The 24,538-nt window shown below is 41.5% G+C and overlaps 1 protein-coding gene and 1 pseudogene across 1 annotated transcript in view; one reads left to right on the forward strand and one right to left on the reverse strand.

Moving 5' to 3' along the window:
- Positions 1-23,299, reverse strand: part of LOC138843429 (uncharacterized) — a 53,445-nt gene extending 30,146 nt beyond the window's left edge. Inside the window, 1 exon segment of the mRNA XM_089301819.1 lies at positions 22,648-23,299. Coding sequence (XP_089157945.1) covers positions 22,648-22,668 — 21 coding nt within the window. The 5' untranslated portion in view covers positions 22,669-23,299.
- LOC138843427 (vacuolar protein sorting-associated protein VTA1 homolog pseudogene) lies at positions 4,700-5,700 on the forward strand (annotated as a pseudogene).
- Positions 23,300-24,538: the final 1,239 nt, after the last annotated feature.

Here is a 24,538-nt window from a genome sequence, read left to right on the forward strand (position 1 = left end):
TAAAGTCACCGGTTCAAGTCCCACTTGTTCCACTTCTGATTTAGCTTCATGCTAATGGTCTGATAAAGAGTGGAAGATGGCCCAAGTACTTGGGCTCCTGCCACCCCCATGGGTGACTCAGAAGAAGCTCCTGGTTTCAACAAGGCCCAACACTGGCCATTGGAGCCACCAGGGGAGTGAACGAGATGATGCAAGGTCTCTCTATACCTCTCTCTCTCTCTCTCTCTCTCTTTCAAATAAACAATTAAATAACTTTTAAAATTATTTAAAAAAGGACAGAGAAACGCACAGAAAGTGGTTGAGGAGAGAGAGGCAGAGAGGTCTTCCATATGTTAGTTCACTCTGTAAATGTCTGCAAAAGCTGTGGCTGAACCAGACTCTCAGGTCCCCTAATAAGTAGTAGATCTTGCACTTAGGTGAAAGGAACTGAAGAATTTGAGCCACTACCCCATGATTCCCAGAGATATTAAGCAGGAAACTGGTTTGGAAGTGGAACACTGAAAACTTAGATTAGCACTGCAATATAGAACGTGGGCATCACATGCAATGGGCAACAAATTAGAAAACCTAGAAGAAATCAAACCACATGCTAGATAACAAAATTGAGTCATGAAGACATATAGAAAACCGAAACAAACCCAAAACCAAGACAGAGATTGAATCAGTAACAAAAACTCTCCAAAGAAAAGCCCAAGACCAGATAGCTTCAGTGCTAAATTCTACCAGACTTTCAAAACAGAACCAATTCCAATTCTTCTTAAGCTATTCAAAACAATTGAAAGAGAAGAATATTCCCAAACTCCTTCTATTTGGCCAGTGTCACCTTATTTTCTAAACCAGAAAATGATACGATAGAGAAAGAGAATTAAAGAACAATATCTCTGAAGCACAGATGCAAAAAATTCTTAACAAAATACTAGCTAATAAAAATCCAACAACAGATCATAAAGATAATTTACCTGGACCAAGTGGAATGTACCCCTGGTATGCAGGGATCATTCAACATATGCAAATCAATAAATGTGATATGTGACACTAGAAAACTAAAGAATAAAAACCACATGATGATCCCAATAGACGAAGAGAAAGTATTTGATAAAAAACAAGCTTTCATTATAAAAACCGTAAGCAAGTTGGGTATAGAAGGAACATTCCTTAACACAATCAAGGCAATATATGACAAATCTTCAACAACATCATATTGAATGGGAAATCTTGGAAGCATTTCCATTAAGATCTGAAACCACAGTTGCTCTCCATCACTACTAACAGTTTTAGCCATGGCAATAATTCAAGCAAAAGAAATAGAAAAAAACTCAGAAAGGAGAAAGTCCAATAATCTGTTTGCAGATGACACGATCCTATATATTGGGAAACCAAAAGACTCCACCAAGAGATTATTGAAACTCATAAGAGAGTTTGGTAAAGTTGTAAGATAGAAAATCAACACACAAAAATCAATAACCATTACATACACAAATATGCCATTGCTGAAAAATAACTTATCAGATCAGTGCCATTCACGATAACCATAAAAAAATTTTATTACCTTGTAATAAATTTAGTCAAGGGTGTGAAAGATCTTCACAAGAAAAATTACAAAACATTAACGAAATACATGTTCATAAATTGGAAGAACTAATATCATCAAAATTCCCATACTACCAAAAGAAATTGTTTTTAATTTTATTTTTACAATCATTTATTTATTTGAGTGGCAGTTATATACAAAGAGAGGGAGAGACAGAAAGCAATGTCATCTAACTGCTGGTTAATTCTCCAAATGGCTGTAATGGCTGGTGCTGGGCTGATCTGAACCCAGGAGCTAGGAGCTTCCTCCTCATCTTCTATGTGGATACAGGAGCCCAAGCACTTGGGCCATCTTCCACTGCCTTCCCAGGCCATGAGCAGAGAGCTGGATCAGAGGACCAGCTGGGACCCAAACTGGCATCCATGAGATGCCAATGCCACAGAGGCTCAACTTACTGTTCCACAGTGCCAGTCCCCCAAAAGCAATTTACAGATTCAGTGTGATCTCAATCAAAATATCAACAACATTCTTCTCAGAGTTAGGAAAAAAATGATGTTAAAATTGGGATGAAATGCCAAGGCAATCTTAATAAAAGCAAAGAGGGAGGCATCACACTTCCAGAATTCAAGATCTACTACAGGGCAGTTATAATAAAAATAGCTTGTTACTGGCATGCCAAAAGACATGTAGACCTATGAAACAGAATAGAACCTCTGAAAATTAATCTGCACGTCTAAAACCAGTTAGTTTGTGACAAACAAATTTAAAGCAATCTCTGGAGAAAGGACAATCTCTTCAAAAATAGTGCTGGGAAAATTTGTTCTTCACAATGTAGTAGGAAACAAGATCCCCACATTGCAACTTGTACAAAAATTAACTGTAATTGGATCAATCATTTAAATCTAGGGGAAAATATCAGAGAAACTCTGCAAGACATTGTCATAGTCAAAGACTTTTGGAAAAAGACCCCAGGAAGCACAGACAATGAAAGGAAAAATAGCCAAAGGAGATTATATCAAGCTAAGACGCTTCTGAACTGCAACTAAGGAAGCAACTGACAGAATGCAAGAAAATATTCACAAACTATTAGTAAAAATCTCCAAAATCTCTATGAGCTCAACAAATTCAACAACAAAACAAAGAATCCAGTTCAAGAAATGGGCAACAGCCATTTTTCCTGTTATATTAACAGGCAGTTTTAACAAGCATTTTTCCAAGGAAGAAATTCAAATGGCCAACAGACACATGAAAAAATGTTCAGGATCACTAGTGATCAGGGAAATGCTAATAGAAACCACAGTGAGATTTCTCCGCACCCTAGTTAGTATGGCTATCATACAGAAACCAAAAATCATTTTGGGACAGGCACTGTGGCTTAGTGGGTTAAGCCACTGCCTGCAGTACTGGCATCCCATATGAGTGCTGGTTTGAGTCCTGGCTGCTCCACTTTTGATCCAGCTTTCTGCTAATGAGCCTGAGAAAGCAGTGGAGGATGGCTCATATGCTTGGATCCCTGTACCCATGTGGCAGACCTGGATGAAGTTCCTGGCTCCTGGCTTCAATCTAGCCCTGCCTTGGCCATTGTGGTCATTTGGGGAGTGAACCAGCAGAGATCTCTCTCTCTCTTTCTCTCTCTCTGTAAATCTGAAATTCAAATAAATAAATAAATCATTTTTTAAAATCACCAAGTATTTTACTGAACAATTTTAAATGTTGTATGAGCAGACATCTACAACCATTGAACTATTTTTACAATAGTCAGTCTGGTTTAAACTGCTTTTCTGTGAATGTAAGAATATGTACTTGAAAAAAGAGTGGAGATGGCCGAGCTTGCTCCACTGCCCCCACTCTCCCCAGTTTAAGAACATTCAGCATCACCTGATGGTTCAGGAGCATGACAAACAGGACTCTGTGGTAGCCAGTTACTGAATAGTTGCTCAAGAACTGATCTGAGAGGTGGTTGGCAGCCACTGTTTGATCATTACGTATCTCACAAAGGGGGTTATTTATATGCCATGCAAACTAGAATGAAGATTCATCATAAAACTGAGTGTTGTAAATTTTTATCAAAATTAATGGGTCAGTTAGAAGCTCTTAAGAAACAGTTGGGGGGCTGGTACTGTGGTGCAGCATATTAAAGCCCTGGCCTACAGTGCTAGCAACCCATATGTGCTCCAGTGCAAGTCCCAGCTGCTCCACTTCTGACCCAGCTCTCTGCTCTGCCCTGGGAAAGCAGTAGAAAAAATGGCCCAGCTGGTGCCACAGCTCACTAGGCTAATCCTCTGCCTGCAGTGCCACCACCCAGGATTCTAGTCCCAGTTGGGGCTCTGGATTCTGTCCCGGTTGCTCCTCTTGCAGTCCAGCTCTCTGCTGTGGCCCAGGAGTGCAGTGGGGGACAGCCCAAGTGCTTGGGCCCTGCACCCGCATGGGAGACCAGGAGAAGCACCTGCCTCCTGGCTTTGAATCAGTGCGGTGCACCGGCTGCAGTGTGCCAGCCACAGTGGCCATTGTGGGGTGAACCAATGGAAAAGGAAGACCTTTCTCTCTCTCTCTCTCTCTCTCTCACTGTCCACTCTGCCTGTCAAAAAAAAAAAAATGAAGATGGCCCAAGTCCTTGGGCCCCTGCACCCATGTGGGAGACCTGGAAGAATCTCCTAGCTACTGGCTTCAGATCAGCACAGCTCCAGCCATTGCAGCCATTTGAGGAGTGAACTAGCAGATGGCAGACACCGACTCTCTCTCACTCTCTCTGCCTTTCTGTAACTCTGCCTTTCAAATAAATAAATAAATCTTAACAACAACTGTTAGACCAGACTTGGATGGGACTCAATTATCCCAATGAGAGACTTCAATGATACAAAAGCAAAGAGGTTTATTGTTCTAGCTCAAGCTAGGGTCCACTCCTCCAATCATCACAGCAGTCTTCTGATGAGAATCCATCCTATTTCTTTTGTGGGGTTTATATAGGGTTTTCAGAGACATTCTATACATTATAGCACCATTCAGCAAATCATCTTATTCTGTGGGAAATTTAAAGAACATCTCTTAAAATTGCTTAGTAAATCCAGTGGTTGGATGGCTCTGGGGTTGATACTTTTTAAAATGATTGGCTAAAGTATAGGGTATGAGCCACTAGGGTGTACGATCCAAACTGCAGGGTTTTGGGATGTTATCAATCACCTTAGCTGCCTGAAAAGATACATGGAACTTTAGGTATTTCCCTGCTATCTGCTGATTGGCTGTTTCTAGGGGAGTTTATCACAAGGGGAGTTTATTTTTCTTCTTTCAGAGCTTTTGGCTTAGGGTTCAGGGCCCGGTCATGCCTGAGTTACAAGATGGGGGCCTAGTCTAAAATAGCTGCACATTGATCCAGGCTCAAGTTCTTCACAACAACAACAAAAAGAAACAGTTGAGTGATAATGAAGCTATTCCCCAAAGAGCAGTTGGTTCTGCCCATTGGGGAATTATTCTTGGAAAATGTTTATATATGCAGACAGTGAACAATGTGCTGGGCAATTTCACAAAAAAAATGATCAAGTTCTTCTATACTGCAAGTCTTTTAATAGATGTCATAACCATGTTTGACATAACACTAATGAAAATGTGAAACACACAAAGTATGCAAGGTGGAAGGCAACATATATCCATAATTGCTTAAAGAATGAGGAGACTCCTCAAGCAGGCCCTACTGCAATTGAGGAAGATACTGATGGTGAAGAAAATGAAGATGCTGTAGTAGCATCTCTGCCCACTCAACACACCTCAGCCATCATCATCTTCAGAAGTTGACCCAGGCAGCATGCCATCAGACAGCTGTAGTTGAATACAGATTCCTCTGGGTGCACATGCCCCAGCCAACACACCAACGAAAGTGCCTCATAGTATGGGTGTAACAAGGAATACCATCCAACCTACTCTATAGACTATTCCAGCCATTGATCCTGCACTTTCCAGTACAGTTTCCCAAGGCGATACCCACCGCACCCCTGAGGAGTTTGTGAGAGCTCAGAGATACTGCAAATATGCTCACAGTGCTTTGCAATATGAAGATGTAAGCACTGCCATTCAGAATCTACAGAAAGCCCTCAAGTTACTGACGACTGACAGAGAATGAAGCCTTTGTACAACAGATCCACGAATCTTTGGCATAAAGAACTAACTCCATTACCCTATCTTCAGCCTATCAAGAGTACAGTTTTAAGAAAGACTTCAGTTGAATTGAATATGATGATAAAATCTGTGAATATTAGATTCCTTTTGAAGCATTAATCAGTAGCCTCAACCAGTTTTTACTGTCCATTTAATGGCTCCAATAATTTATGGGTACATAGGGCTGATGTTGGCAAGATCCTAAAAACACCCTTTGAACCCTGCTTCAGCAAATGAAAACATAGAAAATATATATTGGAAATAAGCTTTATTAATTACATACATGAAGAGAATTTTTTAATTTGGACAAACAGATCATATTACTTTGCAGTAAAATTGTAAATCTAATAAAAGATTCCAGAATTTTCTAGATTAGAGATTACCTTTTTGTTTTCCTTAAGACTTATATAAAACAAATACAAATGTCCTAAAGTGTTAGATTAACCTGAAAAACTTATGTTCAAAACACAATTTTTATTCATTAGAGTTTATAGTTGACAAACAGAAGGAAAAATCATTCAGTAAAGAGGTAGAAATGCTTTCAGACTTAATATTAATAATGTTGGTTTCCCAAATGCTTTCTCTTATCCATTAAGCTAAAGATGAATTGGTATTTGCTGCATCAGCAGTCTGACTGCATGTCTTAGAGAATGAAAAATAGATGCCTGAAGAGTTGGTGCTTTTAAGTTAAGATTCTTCTCAGCTGCTGAGGAGTACATTCCATTGATTGCATAACTATGAATGATTCAGAAGATTTATAAGACTTAAGATACTCAGTTGTAAAGTTTATGAATTTTGTGGGAAATTATGGACGTATGGTGTCACCTGAATTTGCTGTGTTAAAAAAAATAAATACAAAGATTCTTTTAAAATAAAACTTAAAAAAAGCATAGGCTTGTATGGAACAAGATGTTTCTAAACTTCATAACATGCTGTTATTTTAATACAAAACATACATAAGCAAATGTTTTAAACATAAATAATTGATTATAAAAGCTTGTGTTTCTACTCAAATACACTTGTGAAAAGAAATTACAATTTACCCACAAAATAATCTAGAATTTCCTAACAGTATCTAACTTAAATAATGAAGTAAAAACATCCTAAAACATCTTTTGTTTTTGTGAATTTAATTACAGTACTTTAAATTAGCATTTTCCATCCCAAAGGTTATTAAAAGTTTTGAAACGGAGATAAACTCCATGAGGTTGGTAGATTTTCTGTTCTAAATTCTTCATGTACTTGGGGCTGGTGCTGCTGTGCAGCAGGTAAATCCTCTGCCTGTGGTGCCAGCATCCAGTATGACTACCAGTTCTAGTCCTGGCTGCCCCTCTTCCAGTCCAGTTCTCTGCTATGGCCTGGGAAAGCAGTGGAAGATGGCCCAAGTGCTTGGGCCCCTGCACCCGCATGGGAAACCAGGAAGAAGCAGCTGGCTCCTGGCTTTAGATGGGTGCAGCTCTACCATTGCAGCCATCTGGGGAGTGAACCAATGGAAGGAAGACCTTTCTTTCTGTCTGCAATTTTACCTCTCAACTAAATAAAATCTTAAAAAATATATTCTTTATATACTCATACTAATTACAACCTCCTATTTTAGAAAAACGAGGGTTAATGATTTATGACTTCTGCTAGTCTGTGATTGTTACAAAGTAAAACTTCTAGTTTTATCCAGAAGATAATTCCTTATCTGCAATCACCTTATTGTAACAAAAATTGTGGTACTAAGTTAATAGTCTTTAAGTAAATACAAATTAGGAGAATATTTAGCAACTTAAAAACATCTGGCTAGAAAATTTATTCAGATGCAAACAAGATTCCTTGTGGGGTAACCACATGCTGAATTTCTGGTTTTTTATTTATGTGCCTCATTGTCACAGGCTGAACAGCAACAGAACACAACATGAGAATGGTGAACACTCCTCTAATGCTAGAGACATATGTGCCCTGTCAGGACTTCATTGGCCTAATTCATCAAAAGACTCAGGAATAAATGTTTCTGTTTTCAAGAGAATTGTGGGGCTGGTGCCATGGTGCAGTAGGTTAATCCTCCACCTGCAGCACCGGCATCCCATATAGGCCCCAGTTCCAGTCCCAGCCGCACCTCTTTCAATCCAGCTCTCTGCTATGGCCTGGAAAAGCAGTATAACATGGCCCAAGTGCTTGGGACCCTTCACCCATGGGAGACTGGAAAAAAGCACCTGGCTCCTGGCTTTGGATTGAGCAGCTCTGGCTGTTGCAGCCATTTGTGGAGTGAACCAATGGATGGAAGACCTTTCTCTCTGTCCTACCTCTCACTGTCTATAACTCTACCTCTCAAATCAATAAATAAAATCTTTCAAAAAATCTTTTAAAGTGAATTGCAACCACTATTGCATGTTTTCTTTCACAACTTCAAGTGGACTTAGCTCATAAAATAAAATGAATCATGGTTTCATAAACATTAAAGCTTATCATAGACAATTGGTAACAATGAATAGCTTCCTTCATAGTCTCTCTATATAAATAATTAATAAGCCAATTATTTTCTTCCTACTCTGCAAAGCCAGTCAACGCAATTGCTTTCAAATTTAGAATTTTTAAATCACCCAGAAATGCACAATGTTAATGCTTTTGGAGCTTTATAAGAGCACAAAATATCAATTTTTAATTCTTGCACTTTTTAATATTAGAGAGTTCTAAGACATTAAATAGTATTTTTCTTTCTAACCCATGTAAGACTAACAATGTGCAGAAAAAAAATGAGGATTTTTGTATGCAGATAAATAATTGTGCTTTGCCTAGAATCATGCTTCAACTGTGGTTATTTTTCCTCTCCACTGAAGCCAGAAAGAAGAAAGTCTTGTGAAACTAATAAAATGCCCCTGGTGTTCTTAAATGATTACTTTTTGGACAGGAACTTCCAAGAAACAACACCACAGTTGTAGTGAACTTTTTCTGTGGTTGAATCTTCTCTTTGCTTTCAGGAGACCAAGAGAAGCCACCTGGAGATCTCAGAGAAGGCCACACAGGAATGGAGAGGCATGCATCTCCTCTGGAAGCAGTTGTGTCTGTGAAATTTTTTGCTCATGGTAAACTTGGCAGGTCTCTATCCATTGATAAAGAAGAGACTCATCATAAAAATTAGTAACACAGAAAAAAAATCATTGAAATTTCATTTTTTTTCTGCCACAGGCAAGTGGAACAATATCTCTCACAGTAAAACAAACAGACTGTAAAGAGTCTATCCAATATCTCTGGCTCTCCTCACATTCTAAGAACAGACCTCAGAGAACTTCTAGCTGCCTCTTCCAGAAAGGTAAATCAGTAAATAAATTGTTAATTAAAAAAAAGGAGGTAACTTTTTTTCTGTATTTCTGGATAGGATCCCTGTCTTTGAATCAATATGTCATGATTTTTATTCATTTTTCCTTCTTTGGAATTGGGGTAGGAGTAGGCAAAAACATGCATGAAAGAAGGGAGAAAAAGCTTAAAGCACTAGATTGTAAAGTAGGAACAAATAGACAGGAAGGCTGGAGGTGAAGGGGTAATGACTAGGTTAGGGAAAAAAGCCAGCTTATTAAATCCTTAAAAAGAGAAAGGAAGAAAGGAGGAGGAAACAGAGAAGTATGGTTATGTTCTTATGGAATTACGTTCTTATGCAATCTGATCTCTTTGTATTAATAAAAATAGAAATGTTTAACAATTAAAAATTTATTCCTTTATTGAATCACTACTGCCTCATTCCAACACTCTATAAAAACAGAATCCAAAGGCAGGCATAGGTTGCAGGGTGGGGCACAGTGCAAGTGGCAGTGACAGCCCAATTTCTCTAACATCAAATTCTGCACCACAACTTCTAATCCACCAAAGTTCTACACATCACCCAGAATCAATTTCATAAAATAAACCACTTAGGGCAAAAGCTCAGAGAAAATCAATGTCCCCATTATTCTTTGCCTGTGAAGCACCCATAAAAATTAGCATGCTGCTAAAGAAAATGAGATTATGGCCAAGCTATGTATAAAAAACACAGGAATGCAAAGTCAGGAGGCAGTTTGGTGTTTCATGAGCACCCAAAGTGAACTGCAGATGAAAAGGGGGATGCATTACAGAATGGGAGCTGAGTAGGCAGCACAGCCAGCAGTGATCACCAAGCCATTAACCTGAGATTGATGAGGATTTGTGAAGTGTACAAATGAGTTCTACCTATAACAACAGTAATTACTTTTTCTTTAGGACACAAGGCAAAACACATTTTTTTTCCAATTTCTATCTGTTTTTCATTTTATTTAAAAGGCAGGGGGAGAGGGAGAGGAAGAGAGATTTCTTCCATTTTCTGGTACATCCCCAAATGCTCACAACAGCAGGCAATGTTCAGCCTGAAGCCAGGATCCTGGAACTCCATCCAGGCCTGGGAGAGTTCAGTTAATTCTGAAGATACACAGTCTTCAGTGACACCTGTCTTTATAAAGACACATCTCAATACAAAATAGAACTCCCTACTCAGGACTTTAGAGGTCCAAGAGAAAACTTTCAAATATTTTGCAGATGAATGCAAAACCGAAATCTGGAGACTTCTGTGAGGCAACAAGTTCCCTGCCTACCTGAGAATCAGCCTGCTCACCAGGGAGATCAAGGGAAGAGGACCAAGCAAAGCCACTTGGGACCTGTGCGCGGAGTCTTATCTCTTGAGTGAGCATAAAGACAGCCCAGTCATTGGGCACTGGCAGTTTTGGACCGCCTTAATCCTGAAATGGCTACACAAACTAGTCAACTCCAATTTGGGCTGAGTTATCAGACTGGAAGTCTGGTCAAAGATTGCCACCCATTAAGGAATCTGGACACAGGAATGGCCAAAAAAGAACCATTAGGAGGGCTCACAATAGGAGTCAGAGAACTAAGTGGGTAATAAATGCACAGATCCTAGACCAAGGCAACAGGCAATGCCAACCTTCTCTTTTGTTGCAAAATTTTCTTATTTTATCTTAAAGGCCTTGAGAAACAGATCTGTAGACATCTCATGTGTAAGACAAACATGGATCATTCATAACTGGCCTATAAATATTAGCATTCTTGCCCTGATCAATCAGCCTCAGGAACTAGCTCAGGGAGGGGCAAATAAAGGGAATTATTTCAGTCTCATTTCTAGGGAAATATACATCCTCCATGAACTGCTTCTTACAAAACATTTCTCCAATTATCCAGGAGAAATACATCAACTCTGAAGAGGCTACTTTTTTTTTTTCCATAGAGCCCAACACCTGTCTTGGGAATCACCTGTGATGCCAGGTAGATGGATAAGAAAGACAATTGGAATCATCTACTAGAAGACAAGATACTTTACCCAAATCACTATATTTCACTCTACAGAAAAATGTAAACTGAATCACAAAGAACTCCAGTGGATCAATCCACTGGTTTAAGCAAAGGGCATATTTGCATTACTCCAGATATGCAGGCCTCTCTTTCTGTTGTACTCTCATGTGGACTTCTGCATAGGGATACAGAGTGGGGGGGGGGGCTACAGCAGTAAAAATGGTCAATGTTTCAATTACAAACTTATTTTTAATTATCTCAAATTCAGTCATAAAAATTCGGCTCTATGCAAGACACACATAAAGCAAGCTCATCCCTTTCTCAAAAAAAATATAATGCACTGAGAATTACAAAATCTTAAAGAAAGAAATAGAAGAGGATACCAAGAAATGGAAAAATCTTCCATGCTCATGGATTGGAAGAATCAATAGCATCAAAATGTCCATTCTCCCAAAAGCAATTTACAGATTCAATGCAATACCAATTAAAATACCAAAGACATTCTTCTCAGATCTGGAAAAAATGATGCTGAAATTCATATGGAGATGCAGAAGACCTCAAATAGCTAAAGCAATGTTGTACAACAAAAACAAAGCTGGAGGCATCACAATACCATATTTCAAGGCATACTACAGGGCAGTTGTAATCAAAACAGCATGGTACTGGTACAGAAACAGATGGATAGACCAATGGAACAGAATAGAAACACCAGAAAATAACCCAAACATATACAGCCAACTTATATTTGATCAAGGGTCAAAAACCAATTCCTGGAGCAAGGACAGTCTATTCAATAAATGGTGCTGGGAAAACTGGATTTCCACGTGCAGAATCATGAAGCAAGACCCCTACCTTACACCTTACACAAAAATCCACTCAACATGGATTAAAGACTTAAATCTATGACCCAACACCATCAAATTATTAGAGAACATTGGAGAAACCCTGCAAGATATTGGCACAGGCAAAGAGTTTCTGGAAAAGACCCAGGAGGCACAGGCAGTCAAAGCCAAAATCAACTATTGGGATTGCATCAAATTGAGAAGTTTCTGTACTGCAAAAGAAACAGTCAAGAAAGTGAAGAGGCAACCGACAGAATGGGAAAAGATATTTGCAAACTATGCAACAGATAAAGGGTTGATAACAAGAATCTACAAAGAGATCAAGAAACTCCACAAAAACAAAACAAACAACCCACTTAAGAGATGGGCCAAGGACCTCAATAGACATTTTTCAAAAGAGGAAATCCAAATGGCCACCAGGCACATGAAAAAATGTTCAAGGTCATTAGAAATCAGGGAAATGCAAATCAAAACCACAATGAGGTTTCACCTCACCCTGGTTAGAATGGCTCACATTCAGAAATCTACCAACAATACATGCTGGCGAGGATGTTGGGAAAAAGGGACACTAACCCACTGCTGGTGGGAATGCAAACTGGTAAATCAACTATGGAGGTCAGTCTGAAGTTTCCTCAGAAACCTGAAGATAACCCTACCATTCGACCCAGCCATCCCACTCCTTGGAATTTACCCAAAGGAAATTAAATTGGCAAACAAAAAAGCGGTCTGCACCCTAATGTTTATTGCAGCTCAATTCACAATAACCAAGACCTGGAGTCAACCTAAATGCCCATCAACAGTGGACTGGATAAATAAATTATGGGATATGTACTCTATAGAATAGTATACAGCAGTCAAAAACAATGAAATCTGATCATTTGCAACAAAATGGAGGAATCTGGAACACATCATGCTGAGTGAAATAAGCCAGTCCCAAAGGGACAAATACCATAGGTTCTCCCTGATTGGTGACAACTAACCGGGCCCCAAAAAGGAAACCTGTTGAAGTGAAATGGACACTACAAGAAATGGAGACTTGATCAGCCTTTGACCTGACTGTTGATGTACAATTTAATACTTTATTCCTTTTAGTATTTTTGGTTGTTCTACTTAATACTATTGGTTGAATTCTGTAATTAATACAGAGTTATTGTTAAGTGTTGAAATTTAACTGAAAAGTGATCCCTGTTAAACATAAGAGTGGGAATAAGAGAGGGAAGAGATGTACAATTTGGGACATGCTCAATTGGACTTGCCCCAAATGGTAGAGTTAGAAACATACCAGGGGATTCCAATTCAATCCAATCAAGGTGGCATATACCAATGCCATATCACTAGTCCAAGTGATCAATTGCTGTTCACAATTGATCACACTGAGAGGACTACGAGTCAAAGGGATAACATAAACAAGACAGTGTCTGAAAATACTAACCGATAGAATAAAAAAAAAAGGGGGGGTGGAGAGAACGATTCAACTTGAGATGCAGGATACACAGCAGACTCATAGAATGGCAGATATGCTAAACAGCACTCTGGCCTCAGAATCAGCCCTTAAGGCATTCAGATCTGGCTAAAAGCCCATGACAGTATTTTAGGCATGGAAAGCCAAACACTCTGGCAAAAAAAAAAAAAAAAAAAAAAAAGCAAGCCGTAAACAAAAGATCTCTGAGAGTGAGATCCCATTGGAAAGAACAGGTCATCAAAGAAGTAGTTACCTTTCTCTGAAGGGAGGAGAGAACTTCCACCTTGTCTAAATATGATCAGAGTTGCTGAACTCAAAAGGCTTCCATAGCCTTGAAAACTCATGACAAGAGCCTAGGGTGATTACTGACACCATAAACAAGAGTGTCAATTTGTTAAGTCAACAATAGGAGTCACTGTGCACTTACTCCTCATTTAGGATCTCTGTCCTTAGTGTGCTGTACATTGTTATTTAATGCTATAACGAGTACTCAAACAGTACTTTTCACTTTGTTTTTCTATGTGGGTGCAAACTGTTGAAATCTTTACTTAACATATGCTAAATTGATCTTCTGTATATAAAGAAAATTGACAATGAATCTTGATGTGAATGGAAGGGGTGAGGGGCAGGAGAGGGGAGGGTTGTAGTTGTTAGGGAAGTTATGGGGGGGAAGCCATTGTAATCCATAAGCTGTACTTTGGAAATTTATATTCATTAAATAAATGTTAAAAGAAAATTAATGTTAACTGCATATTTAGGAGTGTACTATTGCATTTAATTACAGTGCTTCTCTATATATTATTTTTTAAGATTTTATTTATTTATTTGAGAGTTCAAATTATAGACAGTGAGAGGAAGAGACAGAGATAAAGGTCTTCTATCTGCTGGTTCACTCCCCAAATGGCTATAACAGATGGAGCTACACTGATCTGAAGCCAAGAGCTTCTTTTCTGTCCCCCCTTGGGTACAAGGGCCTAAGCACTTGAGCCATCTTCTACTGTTTTCCCAGGCCATAGCTGAGAGCCAGTACAGAAGAGGAGCAGCTGAGGCTAGAACTGTTGCCCATATAGGTACCAGCCCCTCTATATCTTATAAGCCCATCTATCTGTAAGAAAAAAAGTGAGTCCAGTATATCACAAATTATGTTAGAAATTATCTCTATTTTAAATAAAAAAAGGACAACCATAAAGTAGAAATGGTTAATTTTGGCAATCTGTACAAATGACCTGTGTCCTATTACTTTATCCTTTGGAATACTTTTCAAGATTTCTTCTGGCCTTCCCATCTTCCCTTGTTCCTCATACCATTTCATCATCACTGCTTCTCTGTCCCTGCAGCTCTCTCCCTTTGGAAACAGTCTTGCAGACTGTCAATCATTATTTCAAAATGCTTTGTAGGGAGTGCCTGAATGGCCTTCTAATATCCCATAAATATATATTTCCATAAAACAGACAATAGAGGTGCTGGTACTGTGTCCTAGCAGGAAAAACTGCTGCCTGCATTGCTGACATCCCTTATGGGTGCTGCTTTGAGTCTTGGCTGCTCCATTTCTGATCCAGCTCTCTTCTAAGGTCTGGGGAAGCAGTAGAAGATGACCCAAGTCCTTGGGCCCCTGCACACATGTGGGATAACTGGAAGAGGCTCCCAGCTCTTGACTTCAGTTTGGGGTAGCTCCAGCCACTGCAGCCATCTGGGGAGTAAACCAGAAGATGGAAGACCTTCCTTCCTCTCTTTCTGCTTCTGCATCTCTCTAACTCAAATGAAATAAAATTAAAAAAATTTTAAAAAAAGATGGTATAGCATAGTAGAAAAGCTGTTGCCTATGATGCTGGTATTCTATATTGTGCATGAGTCCATGTACCTCCTGCTCTATTTCTTTTTTTCTTTTTTCTTTTCCTTTTTTTTTCTTTTGACAGGTAGAGTAGACAGTGAGAGAGAGACACAGAGAAAGGTCTTCCTTTTCAGTTTGTTCACCACCCCCCAACGGTTGCTGCAGCTGGCACACCACTTTGATCCGAATTCAGGAGCCAAGTGCTTCTCCTGGTCTCCCATGCAGGTGCAGGGCCTAAGGACTTGGGCCATCCTCCACTGCATTCCCAGGCCACAGCAGCTCTACTTCTGATCCAGCCCCTTCATGTGCCTAGGAAAGCTGCAAAGAATGGTGCTTGTGCTCCTACACCCACATGGGAAATGTGGAAGAAGATACTGGCTCCTGACTTTAATCCAGTTCCAACCCCAGCTGCTGTGGCCATTAGGGGTGTGAAACAGTGGATAAATGATTTACATCTCTCTCTCTCTCTGTAACTCTGCCTTTCAAATAAATATTGGCTGGCGCCGTGGCTCATTAGGCTAATCCTCTGCCTGTGGTGCTAGCACCCCAGGTTCTAGTCCCGGTTGGGGCACCAGATTCTGTCCCGGTTGCTCTTCTTCCAGTCCAGCTCTTTACTGTGGCCCAGGAGTGCAGTGGAGGATGGCCCAAGTTCTTGGGCCCTGCAGCTGCATGGGAGACCAGGAGAAGCACCTGGCTCCTGGCTTTGGATTAGTGCAGTGAGCTGGCTGCAGCAGCCATTGTGGGGTGAACCAATGGAAAAAGGAAGACCTTTCTCTCCATCTCTTTCTCTCACTGTCCACTCTGCCTGTCAATAAATAAATAAATATTTTTAACTTTTTAAAAAATTTAGCAAATGGCCCTAAATATTCTGACTCATCTTGACATGTAACAGGAGACAAGAAAGTTGCTGCTGACTTTATGTAGTGCCTCCTCAATCTTTTCTATAAGCAAAAAATATTTATTTCTTTTGCTATCCAAGCACTCAAATCTAAAAGAAATAATACTACCCAGTGCAACTCTGTTCAAGGCTGCTCCTGCACTGAAGAAAAGTAAGGAAGCAAGGGGCCCAAACCCTGTGTGGCCGGCTGGCAGTCCCCTCCTCACTCTGCATCTGAGTTTCTAGTTAGAGATGGAGACAAAGGCAACTCCAGATACTGCAGTGGTACACAAACAGCCTCAATCACAGACACGCCTTGTGTGTGTGCAACAGAAGGAGAGCACAGAGCACTATGTAAGGGAGGAATATAATGAACAAAAAAGGAAAGGATGTGAATGGACATAGCAAAGAATTTCCCCACTCTGCTGATCATGATCTCAAGGATGTCCAGGCCAGAATTCCATTTCACTTTGGAAAACCCACTCCATAAAATTTTCTCCACCTAGGTGTATTCTTCTGTGAGGAATCTGTCTTCCTGTGAGAGATGGCACCACCACAGACTGAAAACCATTCAAAAAGCAGAGTGATGGCTTTAATTCTCAGAGGTGAATGGACAACCACATCTATGAATTCTGCCTTGAAAAATAAGCTTCCTTCTGCTCTAGGAATCTGATGTAGGTTTGGGCTAAAATGAGAAACACAGAGACCAGCTGGGTCTGTTAGGTGAGAAGAAAGGAAGCTTGATTTCCAGTTGTTACTTTGTAGCATGTTAGTTTTGAGAGGATTTCATTTTCCACTTCTACTTGAAGAAATGGAAAGGTAGAACCAGTGCCAGCCTAACACACAGCAGCTTTAGCCACTGATGACATCACAGCTTGCTACCCAAAAGTGGCAGCCAAAATAAACTCAACAAATGAGAACCAAAATAAAACAGAAGAATCTAACATAACACCAACAGTTGTTCAGCAGATATCACCAAGATTGTGACACACAAGTCACCAGGATAAAGGGTGGGGCTGGCTTTGTGGCACAGTGGATTAAGCCACCACCAAATAAAATGCTGGGATCCAATATGTGTGTCCACCCTTTAAAATAGATTGATTTATTTGAAAGTCAGAGTTTTGGGGGCCAGTGCTGTGGCACAGCTGGTGGAGGCCCTGGGCTGCATCCCATATGGTCCCTGGTTCAGGTCTTGGCTGCTCCACTTCCAATCCAGCTGCCTGCTAATGTGCTTTGGAAAGTGGCACAGTATGGCCCAAGTCCTTGGCCATATATCCATATGGAGATGTGGAAAAAGCTACTGGCTCCTGGCTTCAGATCAGCTCAGATCTGGCCACTGTGGTCATTTGGGAAGTGAATCAGCAGACTGAAGACCTCTCTATCTGTCTCTATCTCTATCAGTAACTCTGTCAAATAAATAAAATAAATCTTAAAAAAAAGTCAGAGTTATAGAGAGGAGGGAGAGTCAGATGGAATGCCATTGTGGATTAGCAGGTAAAGCTGCTGCCTGCAATGCTGGTATCCCATATAGGCACCAGTTCATGTCCTGGCTGTTCCACTTCTGATCCAGCTCTCTTCTAATGGCCCTGAAAAAGTAGAAGATGGCCCAATACCTGGGTCCTTGCCACCCAAGTGTGAGACCTGAATGAAGCTCTTGGTGCCTGGCTTGGGCCTGGCCCAGTCTTGGCCATTGCAGCCATCTAGGGAGTAGACCAGCAGATGGAAAATCTCTTTCTCATTCTCTCCCTTTCTCTATCTTTGCCTTGCAAATAAATAAATGCTGAGAGAGAGAGAGAGAGAGAGAGAGAGAGAGAGAGAGATCTGCCATCTGCCATGGCTGCCATGGCCAGGGCTGAAGCACACAGAAACCAGGAGCCAGGCACTTCATCTGGGTCTCCCACATGGGTTACAATGGCCCAAACACTTGAGTCATCCTCTGCTGCTTTTCTCAGGCCATCAGCAGGGAGCTAGGTTAGAAGTGGAGCAACTGGGACATGAACTACTGCCCATGTGGGAAGCTGGCATTGCAGATGGTGGCTTTCCCCATTGTGCCACAATGCCAGCCCCATGAGTGCCAGTTTGAGTCACAGCTGTTCCACTTCTGATCCAGCTCCCTGATAACACAACTGGGGAAGCAGAAAAAGATGGCACAAGTACTTGGGTCCTTGCACCAACATGGGACACTTGGTTGGACTTCCAGGCTGGGCCAGGAGTATTCATTGCAGTCTCTTGAGTGAACCAGCAGATACAAGATCCCCATCCTTCTGTCTGCCTCTTTCTCTGTAACTCTGCTTTAAGATAAAAATTTTTAAATCTTAATAAAATAAAGAGAAAGGGTGAGAGAGTAGCCACAGTAAAGTAACAGAGCAAAGCTACAGTTGTGCTGTCCCTCAGCAGCCTTCTGTCTTAAGTAGGAAGTCTCCGGCTTGTAGACACTGACATAAAAGACACATTCACAACACATTTCAAAGCAAGAGATGAGAGGTTTACAAGGCATATTGATTTTATGATGACTTGTCATTCATTAGGTACACTGGGTATAGATATACGCCTTTTGTGCAGCCAAGTTAACCCAGGGTCTAATTCAAAGAGACGTACTGAGGGAGATGTGCTGCCAAGGGAGAGAGCTGCAATGTCCCATTGCTCTTGTACCATCATAAAGGGAAGGAAAAGGGCTACTCATGTCCATGGTGATAAGGAGGACAGAGCACAAACATTTCAGAAGGGGGGAGCAAATTTCAAATATAGTTATTTTAAGAAAATAAAAGGAAGTAAATTTCAGAATATAATGTGGGGTAGAAACACACCATCAGTTCGTCAATTCTCACAGGGATCCAGGAAAACTGCCCTGCCTACCCACAGACCAAATGTTTCAAAACACATTTTCTGATTAAATTCAGAAGATTACAGGAATCAGTATGCTGGGTGTTCAAATGCCAAATTAAGTTTTAGTTTCCACTATGGACACATGTAGCCCAATCACTCAGATCATGAGAAAAAGTTTTCCATAAGAAGGAATATGAAATATTCAGTCACACAGAATAACTGTGCTTAGTGCTCAAAGTGAATCCCAGGATAAGCACCCAGAAAACCTGTTCGGTCTTGGGGCCAGCACAGTGGTATAGCATGTAAAAATTTATTTATTTATTTAAAAGGCAGAGTTACAGAGAGGCAGAGACACAGATAGTGGTCTTCCATGCACTGATTCACTCTGAAAATGGCTGCAATAGTCAGAGCTGGATTTATCTGAAGCCAGGAGCCAGAAGCTTCTGTCAGGTCTCCCATGTGGGTGCAGAACCCAAGAACTTGGGCCATCTTCCACTGCTTTCCCAGGCCATGGCAGAAAGCTGGATCTCAAACAAGCACCCATATGGGATGACAGCACTGTAGGTGGCAGCCTCACCTGCCATGCCACAGTGCAAGTCCTCAAAATAAACCTATTTTAAAAAGCATTTTAAATGAGGGATGGGAGAGAGTTTGTTTATCCAAAGCAAGGATAACATAAGATAACTACTACACAGAAGAAGCTCCTGGCTCCTGGCTTTGGATCGGCACAGCTCCAAACACTGTAGCCAATTGGGGAGTGAACCAGCAGATGGAAGACTTCTCTCTCTCTGCCTCTCCTTCTCTCTGTGTGTAACTCTGACTTTCAAGTAAAATAAATAAATCTTTAAAAAAATAACTACTAGTACTCATTAACTTCAAAAATATAGAAATTTAATGAAACTCAAAATATAACCAAAATCATCATCTACTACACATTATAATCTTTATTTTGAGAGTCATATTAGAAAAAAATTAACCCCTCCCCCATTGAAAAAATGCACATGGGACTGGTATAGTAAGTTCAGCAGGCCCTGGCAGTGCCAGCACCCCACATGGGCACTGGTTCAAGACCTGGCTGCTCCATTTCCAATATAGCTCCCTACTAATTCAACTGGGAAAGCAGAGGATGATGGCCCAAGTGTTTGGGCCCCTGAAATCAAGTGTGAGAACCAGAAGAAGCTCCTAGCTCCTGGGTTCACCTGGCCCAGCCCAAGTCATTGTGGCCATTTGAGGAGTGAACCAATGGATGGAGAACCTCTCTTTCAATCTCTCTGTAAATCTGCCTTTCAAGTAAATAAAATGAATCTAAAAGAAAATACACTGTATACAATGTAGTATTTTGGTTAATCCCTCATACAAGGAAAGCTCAGATAAACTGTAGAGGAATCCTCCTGGCTTGATGCAATTCAGAAGGGGGATTGCTTCTGTCACCCTATGCTAGACATGAATGAGAGTCATTAATGGGAAGATGAATGGACACATCAGACTGCTTCCTCACATGGCACCTTTTCTTAAAGCCATCACTGCTGCATTACCAGATTATGTCTCTCGTATGAAACATATCTCTCCTAAAAACTTTAAAGAACTTGCCAGAAACTTATTGCAGAGCAGGGAATGATGTGCCAAGGACAGTGAGTTAGCCTGAGTAGTCCAGGAATCCTGTTCTTGGCTGTTTTCAAGTTCGTATTAATGTACGCACAACATAGTTGCTGAGAAAGTGTCTTACAGTTGTTTCCTGGGTGTGAAGCAGCTCTTTTCAGCAGAAACACATAACTGCTTGTCCACTCGCAAGCACTGTGATAGGGAGTACCTGCGAGAAAAGCTCAAAAATGCACTGGGTTTCAGAGGAAGATGTTACCCCAACAACCTCTATCCAGGATTCCCTTTCCAGTCTTACTTCCTAGATAACCTTACTATGCTAAATGAGTTTCACAGATTAGTAATCTGGTGACAACAGGACTCTAACAGAATCTATGAATCACTCAGTTAATCAAGTGATAACTTCATTATGCTGAAAGTTAGTCTATAGCAATAGTTTTTAGGGCCACATTTCTCTTTTTTTAAAAGATGTTTTATTTATTTATTTGAGAGGTAGAAATACAGATAACAAGACAGACAGAAAGGTCTTCCTTCTGCTGGTTCACTCCCCAGTTGGTCAAAATGTCCAGAAGAACTGCACTGATCTAAAGCCAGGAGCCAGGAGCTTCTTCTGGGTCTCCCACATGGAGACCTCCCACATGCCTTCCCAGGCCATAGCAGAGATGGATCAGAGGAGGAGCAGCTGGGACTCAAATGGGTGCCCATATGGGACGCTGGCACCACAGGCAGAGGATTAACATACTGAGTCACAGTGCCAGTCCAAAGCCACATCTTTTACTCTACTGTGTATAGTAGAAGTATACTATACTGTGTATAGTAAAAGTATAGTATACTATCTCTGTGGGGGGAGGGGAGCATATTTTCTCTTTTCTTCTTTACCCCTCTTCACATGAACACCTTATATAAAGGCTTCCATAGGCCACAGTCATTATGAAAATCTGTCACTAATATCCTCCCATGTTGAAAATGGCATGGGGTTAAACACAGAACTCAGAATAAGAAATTTGAAGCTGGTGTTGTGGCTGAGCAGGTAAAACCATAAGGGTGCTGGTTTGAGACCTGGCTGCTCCACTTTCTGATCCAAATCTCTGCTATGGCCTGGGAAAACAGTGGAAGATGGCCCAAGTGCTTGGTCCCCTGCATCTGTGTGGGAGACTTGGAAGAAGTTCCTGGCTCCTGACTCCCATGCAGTTCTGGCCACTGTGACCAGTGAACCAGCTGGGAGTGAACCAGCAGATGTGCCTTTGCCTCTGTAACTCAGCCTTTCAAATAAATAAATAAAAAAAATTTAAAAGTAACTGACCCTCTTAATTAAAACCATATGGATTATAAGATAATCAGCTTGATGGAGCATTGAGTGACTGTAAAGAACTAGAAGAGAAAAACTGATACTTTTCTGTATTTATGTTTTCGTAGCTCTCTACTATGAGAATCCAGATTGAAGTAGCTCATTATTAACTCACACGGTAGACTTGCATTAATTTCAGTTCACTTCTCAATTTGCAAAGGGATTAGCAGCCGGTAATAAAAGTTCACATCCCTAATAACATGAGAAGAAAGAAGGGTTGAGGACAGAAATCGAAAAGCAGGAAAATAAATCAGCTATGTTTCCATGGCCTCAAGCTCCAGATTCAAAAAGTCTGTTAATTAAACACGGAGGAGCGATCAATCCACAAAGCTACTGCACAAGCTTCACCAGCCCCTGGGAAAGTCAGCCAAACACATAGTGCCTCAACTGTCAAATGTGTCCACAGGGTCCAGCATGGGGACCAGGAGCCAGATCCTACACTGATCTTCCATCTCCACCTCTCCACTGCCTTGGGCTCTCACTGAGGGCCACCAAGCCCCGCCCAGCTGGAACTACCAGCGGATATAGCCAGAGGCCCAGCCAGAAGGCATTCTCTGACCCACTCAAAGTGGGAACTGGGCTTATTTAAATATAGGGAATGGGACTCCTTCCTTCAGCATGCTCTCAACTGCCCTGCTTGTGCCGTTCCTCGTCCAGTGTACTTTAAGGAGAATTTGAGCGAGGCAGCCCGTGGGACTGGCCGAGCATCGGGAGACTGGGAAGCGGCGGTGGGAGACACAACACCTGGGCTCCAGCCTTGACTCTGCCGGAGAAGCTCCCAGGATCACTGAGAAGCAAGTGATCAATGTCTGGGAGCCACCACCCACCATCGCACTCACCCCTCTCCCACACACACATCTGTGCCCCCTTCTGTTCTCCATACTTGCCGTGGAAAATCTCGGGAGCATGTCCCCTTTCTTCAGGACACCTGGAGAGCAAAGCGGAGAGTGTGGGACAGGAGAAGTCGCTGGAACTTGGGGCCCACGGTGGCAGATGCAGAGGCACAGAAGCAGCGGGCGGCAGGTCTGGGGTGTGTGCTCCCCAACTGCCTACAATTGCACTTGCAGAGCAAGACTCCCCAGGGAATGTGGGAGAAGGAGCAGCACGGCCTCTCGGGGACTTCTCTGATCAGTAAATGAACTTCCTCTGTTCCCAGCCCCGAGCCACAGGGAAAGGCACGCATGCGCACGTTCTCCAACAAGCACACACACGGGCGTTCAGAGCAGGAAATCGTTAAGCACCGGGTGACTCTGGGAAATGGAGTCCAGGCCAGGGCATTCCTAGATAGACTTACTGACCACTCCTAGGGCTTCACTGTGCGGTGGGTGGAGACAGGCTGGGAACCAGAGGGCGTTTGCTTTTGTTTACATCCCTCCTTCCCTTCCTTCCCACCCCAAATCTCAAGGGTCAGGTGCTGTTCTTCCTTTCTTGAACAAAATCTTAAGAAGTGACAGCCACTGCTGCTGAGTCCCAATCACGGTTCCCTCACACACGCTGTTTCCCTCAGGAAAATCCCCCTGCTACTTTATTCCTGGGCAGCTTCTCTCAAGTAATGAATGACAACGATTTCAATGTAACTCAGCACAGGTGTACATGGCATAGTTTAACATCTACATTTGAGAATACAATTTTTATTTGTGTCTTGTTGATGTTTATTTTTCTTTTCAAATTATTTTACACCACCCTCTAATTCACCAAGTACAAAAAAAAAAAAAAAAAAAAAGGAGAACTGGATACTGGACTAACATTGCCAAGTATCTCCTAGGGGGCCAGATTAGTAGAGTAAATGCCTTACTTTGTAACATTTATACCTTAGATTAATTCTGCAGGCAGTATATCAATTTACAAAGAGAAAGCTTAGGTGGAGTTTAGAATTGAATTTGCTCATGGAAATATGGTCAAAAAGTCTAGGTTAAAGGCCAACCAAAGTGAAATATAGGCATTTGGATCTGGCTGAAGAATCCATAAGAGTATTTTGGGCATGTAAAGCCAACACTCTGGCAAAAAAAAAAAAAAAAAAAAAAAAAAAAAAAAAACACCTAAATGAAAGATCTCTTCAAGTGAGATCCCAGTGGAAAGAATGGGTCATCAAAGAAGTAGCTCCTGGGCCAGCGCTATGGCTCAACAGGCTAATCCTCCGCCTTGCGGCGCCGGCATACCGGGCTCTAGTCCCGGTTGGGGCGCCAGATTCTGTCCCGGTTGCCCCTCTTCCAGGCCAGCTCTCTGCTGTGGCCAGGGAGTGCAGTGGAGGATGGCCCAAGTGCTTGGGCCCTGCACCCCATGGGAGACCAGGAAAAGCACCTGGCTCCTGGCTCCTGCCATCGGATCAGCGCGGTGCACTGGCCACAGCGCGCCGGCCGCGGCGGCCATTGGAGGGTGAACCAACGGCAAAGGAAGACCTTTCTCTCTGTCTCTCTCTCTCACTGTCCACTCTGCCTTTCCTGTCAAAAAAAAAAAAAAAGTAGCTCCCTTTCTCTGAAGGGAGGAGAGAACTTCCAGTTTGACTACGACCTTGTCTAAATATGATCAGAGTTGCTGAACTCAAAATGCTTCCATAGCCTTGACAACTCATGAATAGATCCTAGGGTGATTACTGATGCCATAAACAAGAGTGTCAATTTGTTAAGGCAATAACAGGAGTCACTGTGCACTTACTGCTCACATAGGATCTCTGTCCTTAATGTGTTGTCCAATGTGAATTAATGCTATAACTAGTACTCAAACAGTATTTTTCACTTTGTGTTTCAGTGTGGGTGCAAAGTGTTGAAATCTTTACTT

This window comes from Oryctolagus cuniculus, chromosome 8 (genome assembly GCF_051225735.1).
Source record: "Oryctolagus cuniculus isolate XC-2025 breed Fujian yellow rabbit chromosome 8, ASM5122573v1, whole genome shotgun sequence".
Classification (NCBI taxonomy): domain Eukaryota; kingdom Metazoa; phylum Chordata; class Mammalia; order Lagomorpha; family Leporidae; genus Oryctolagus; species Oryctolagus cuniculus.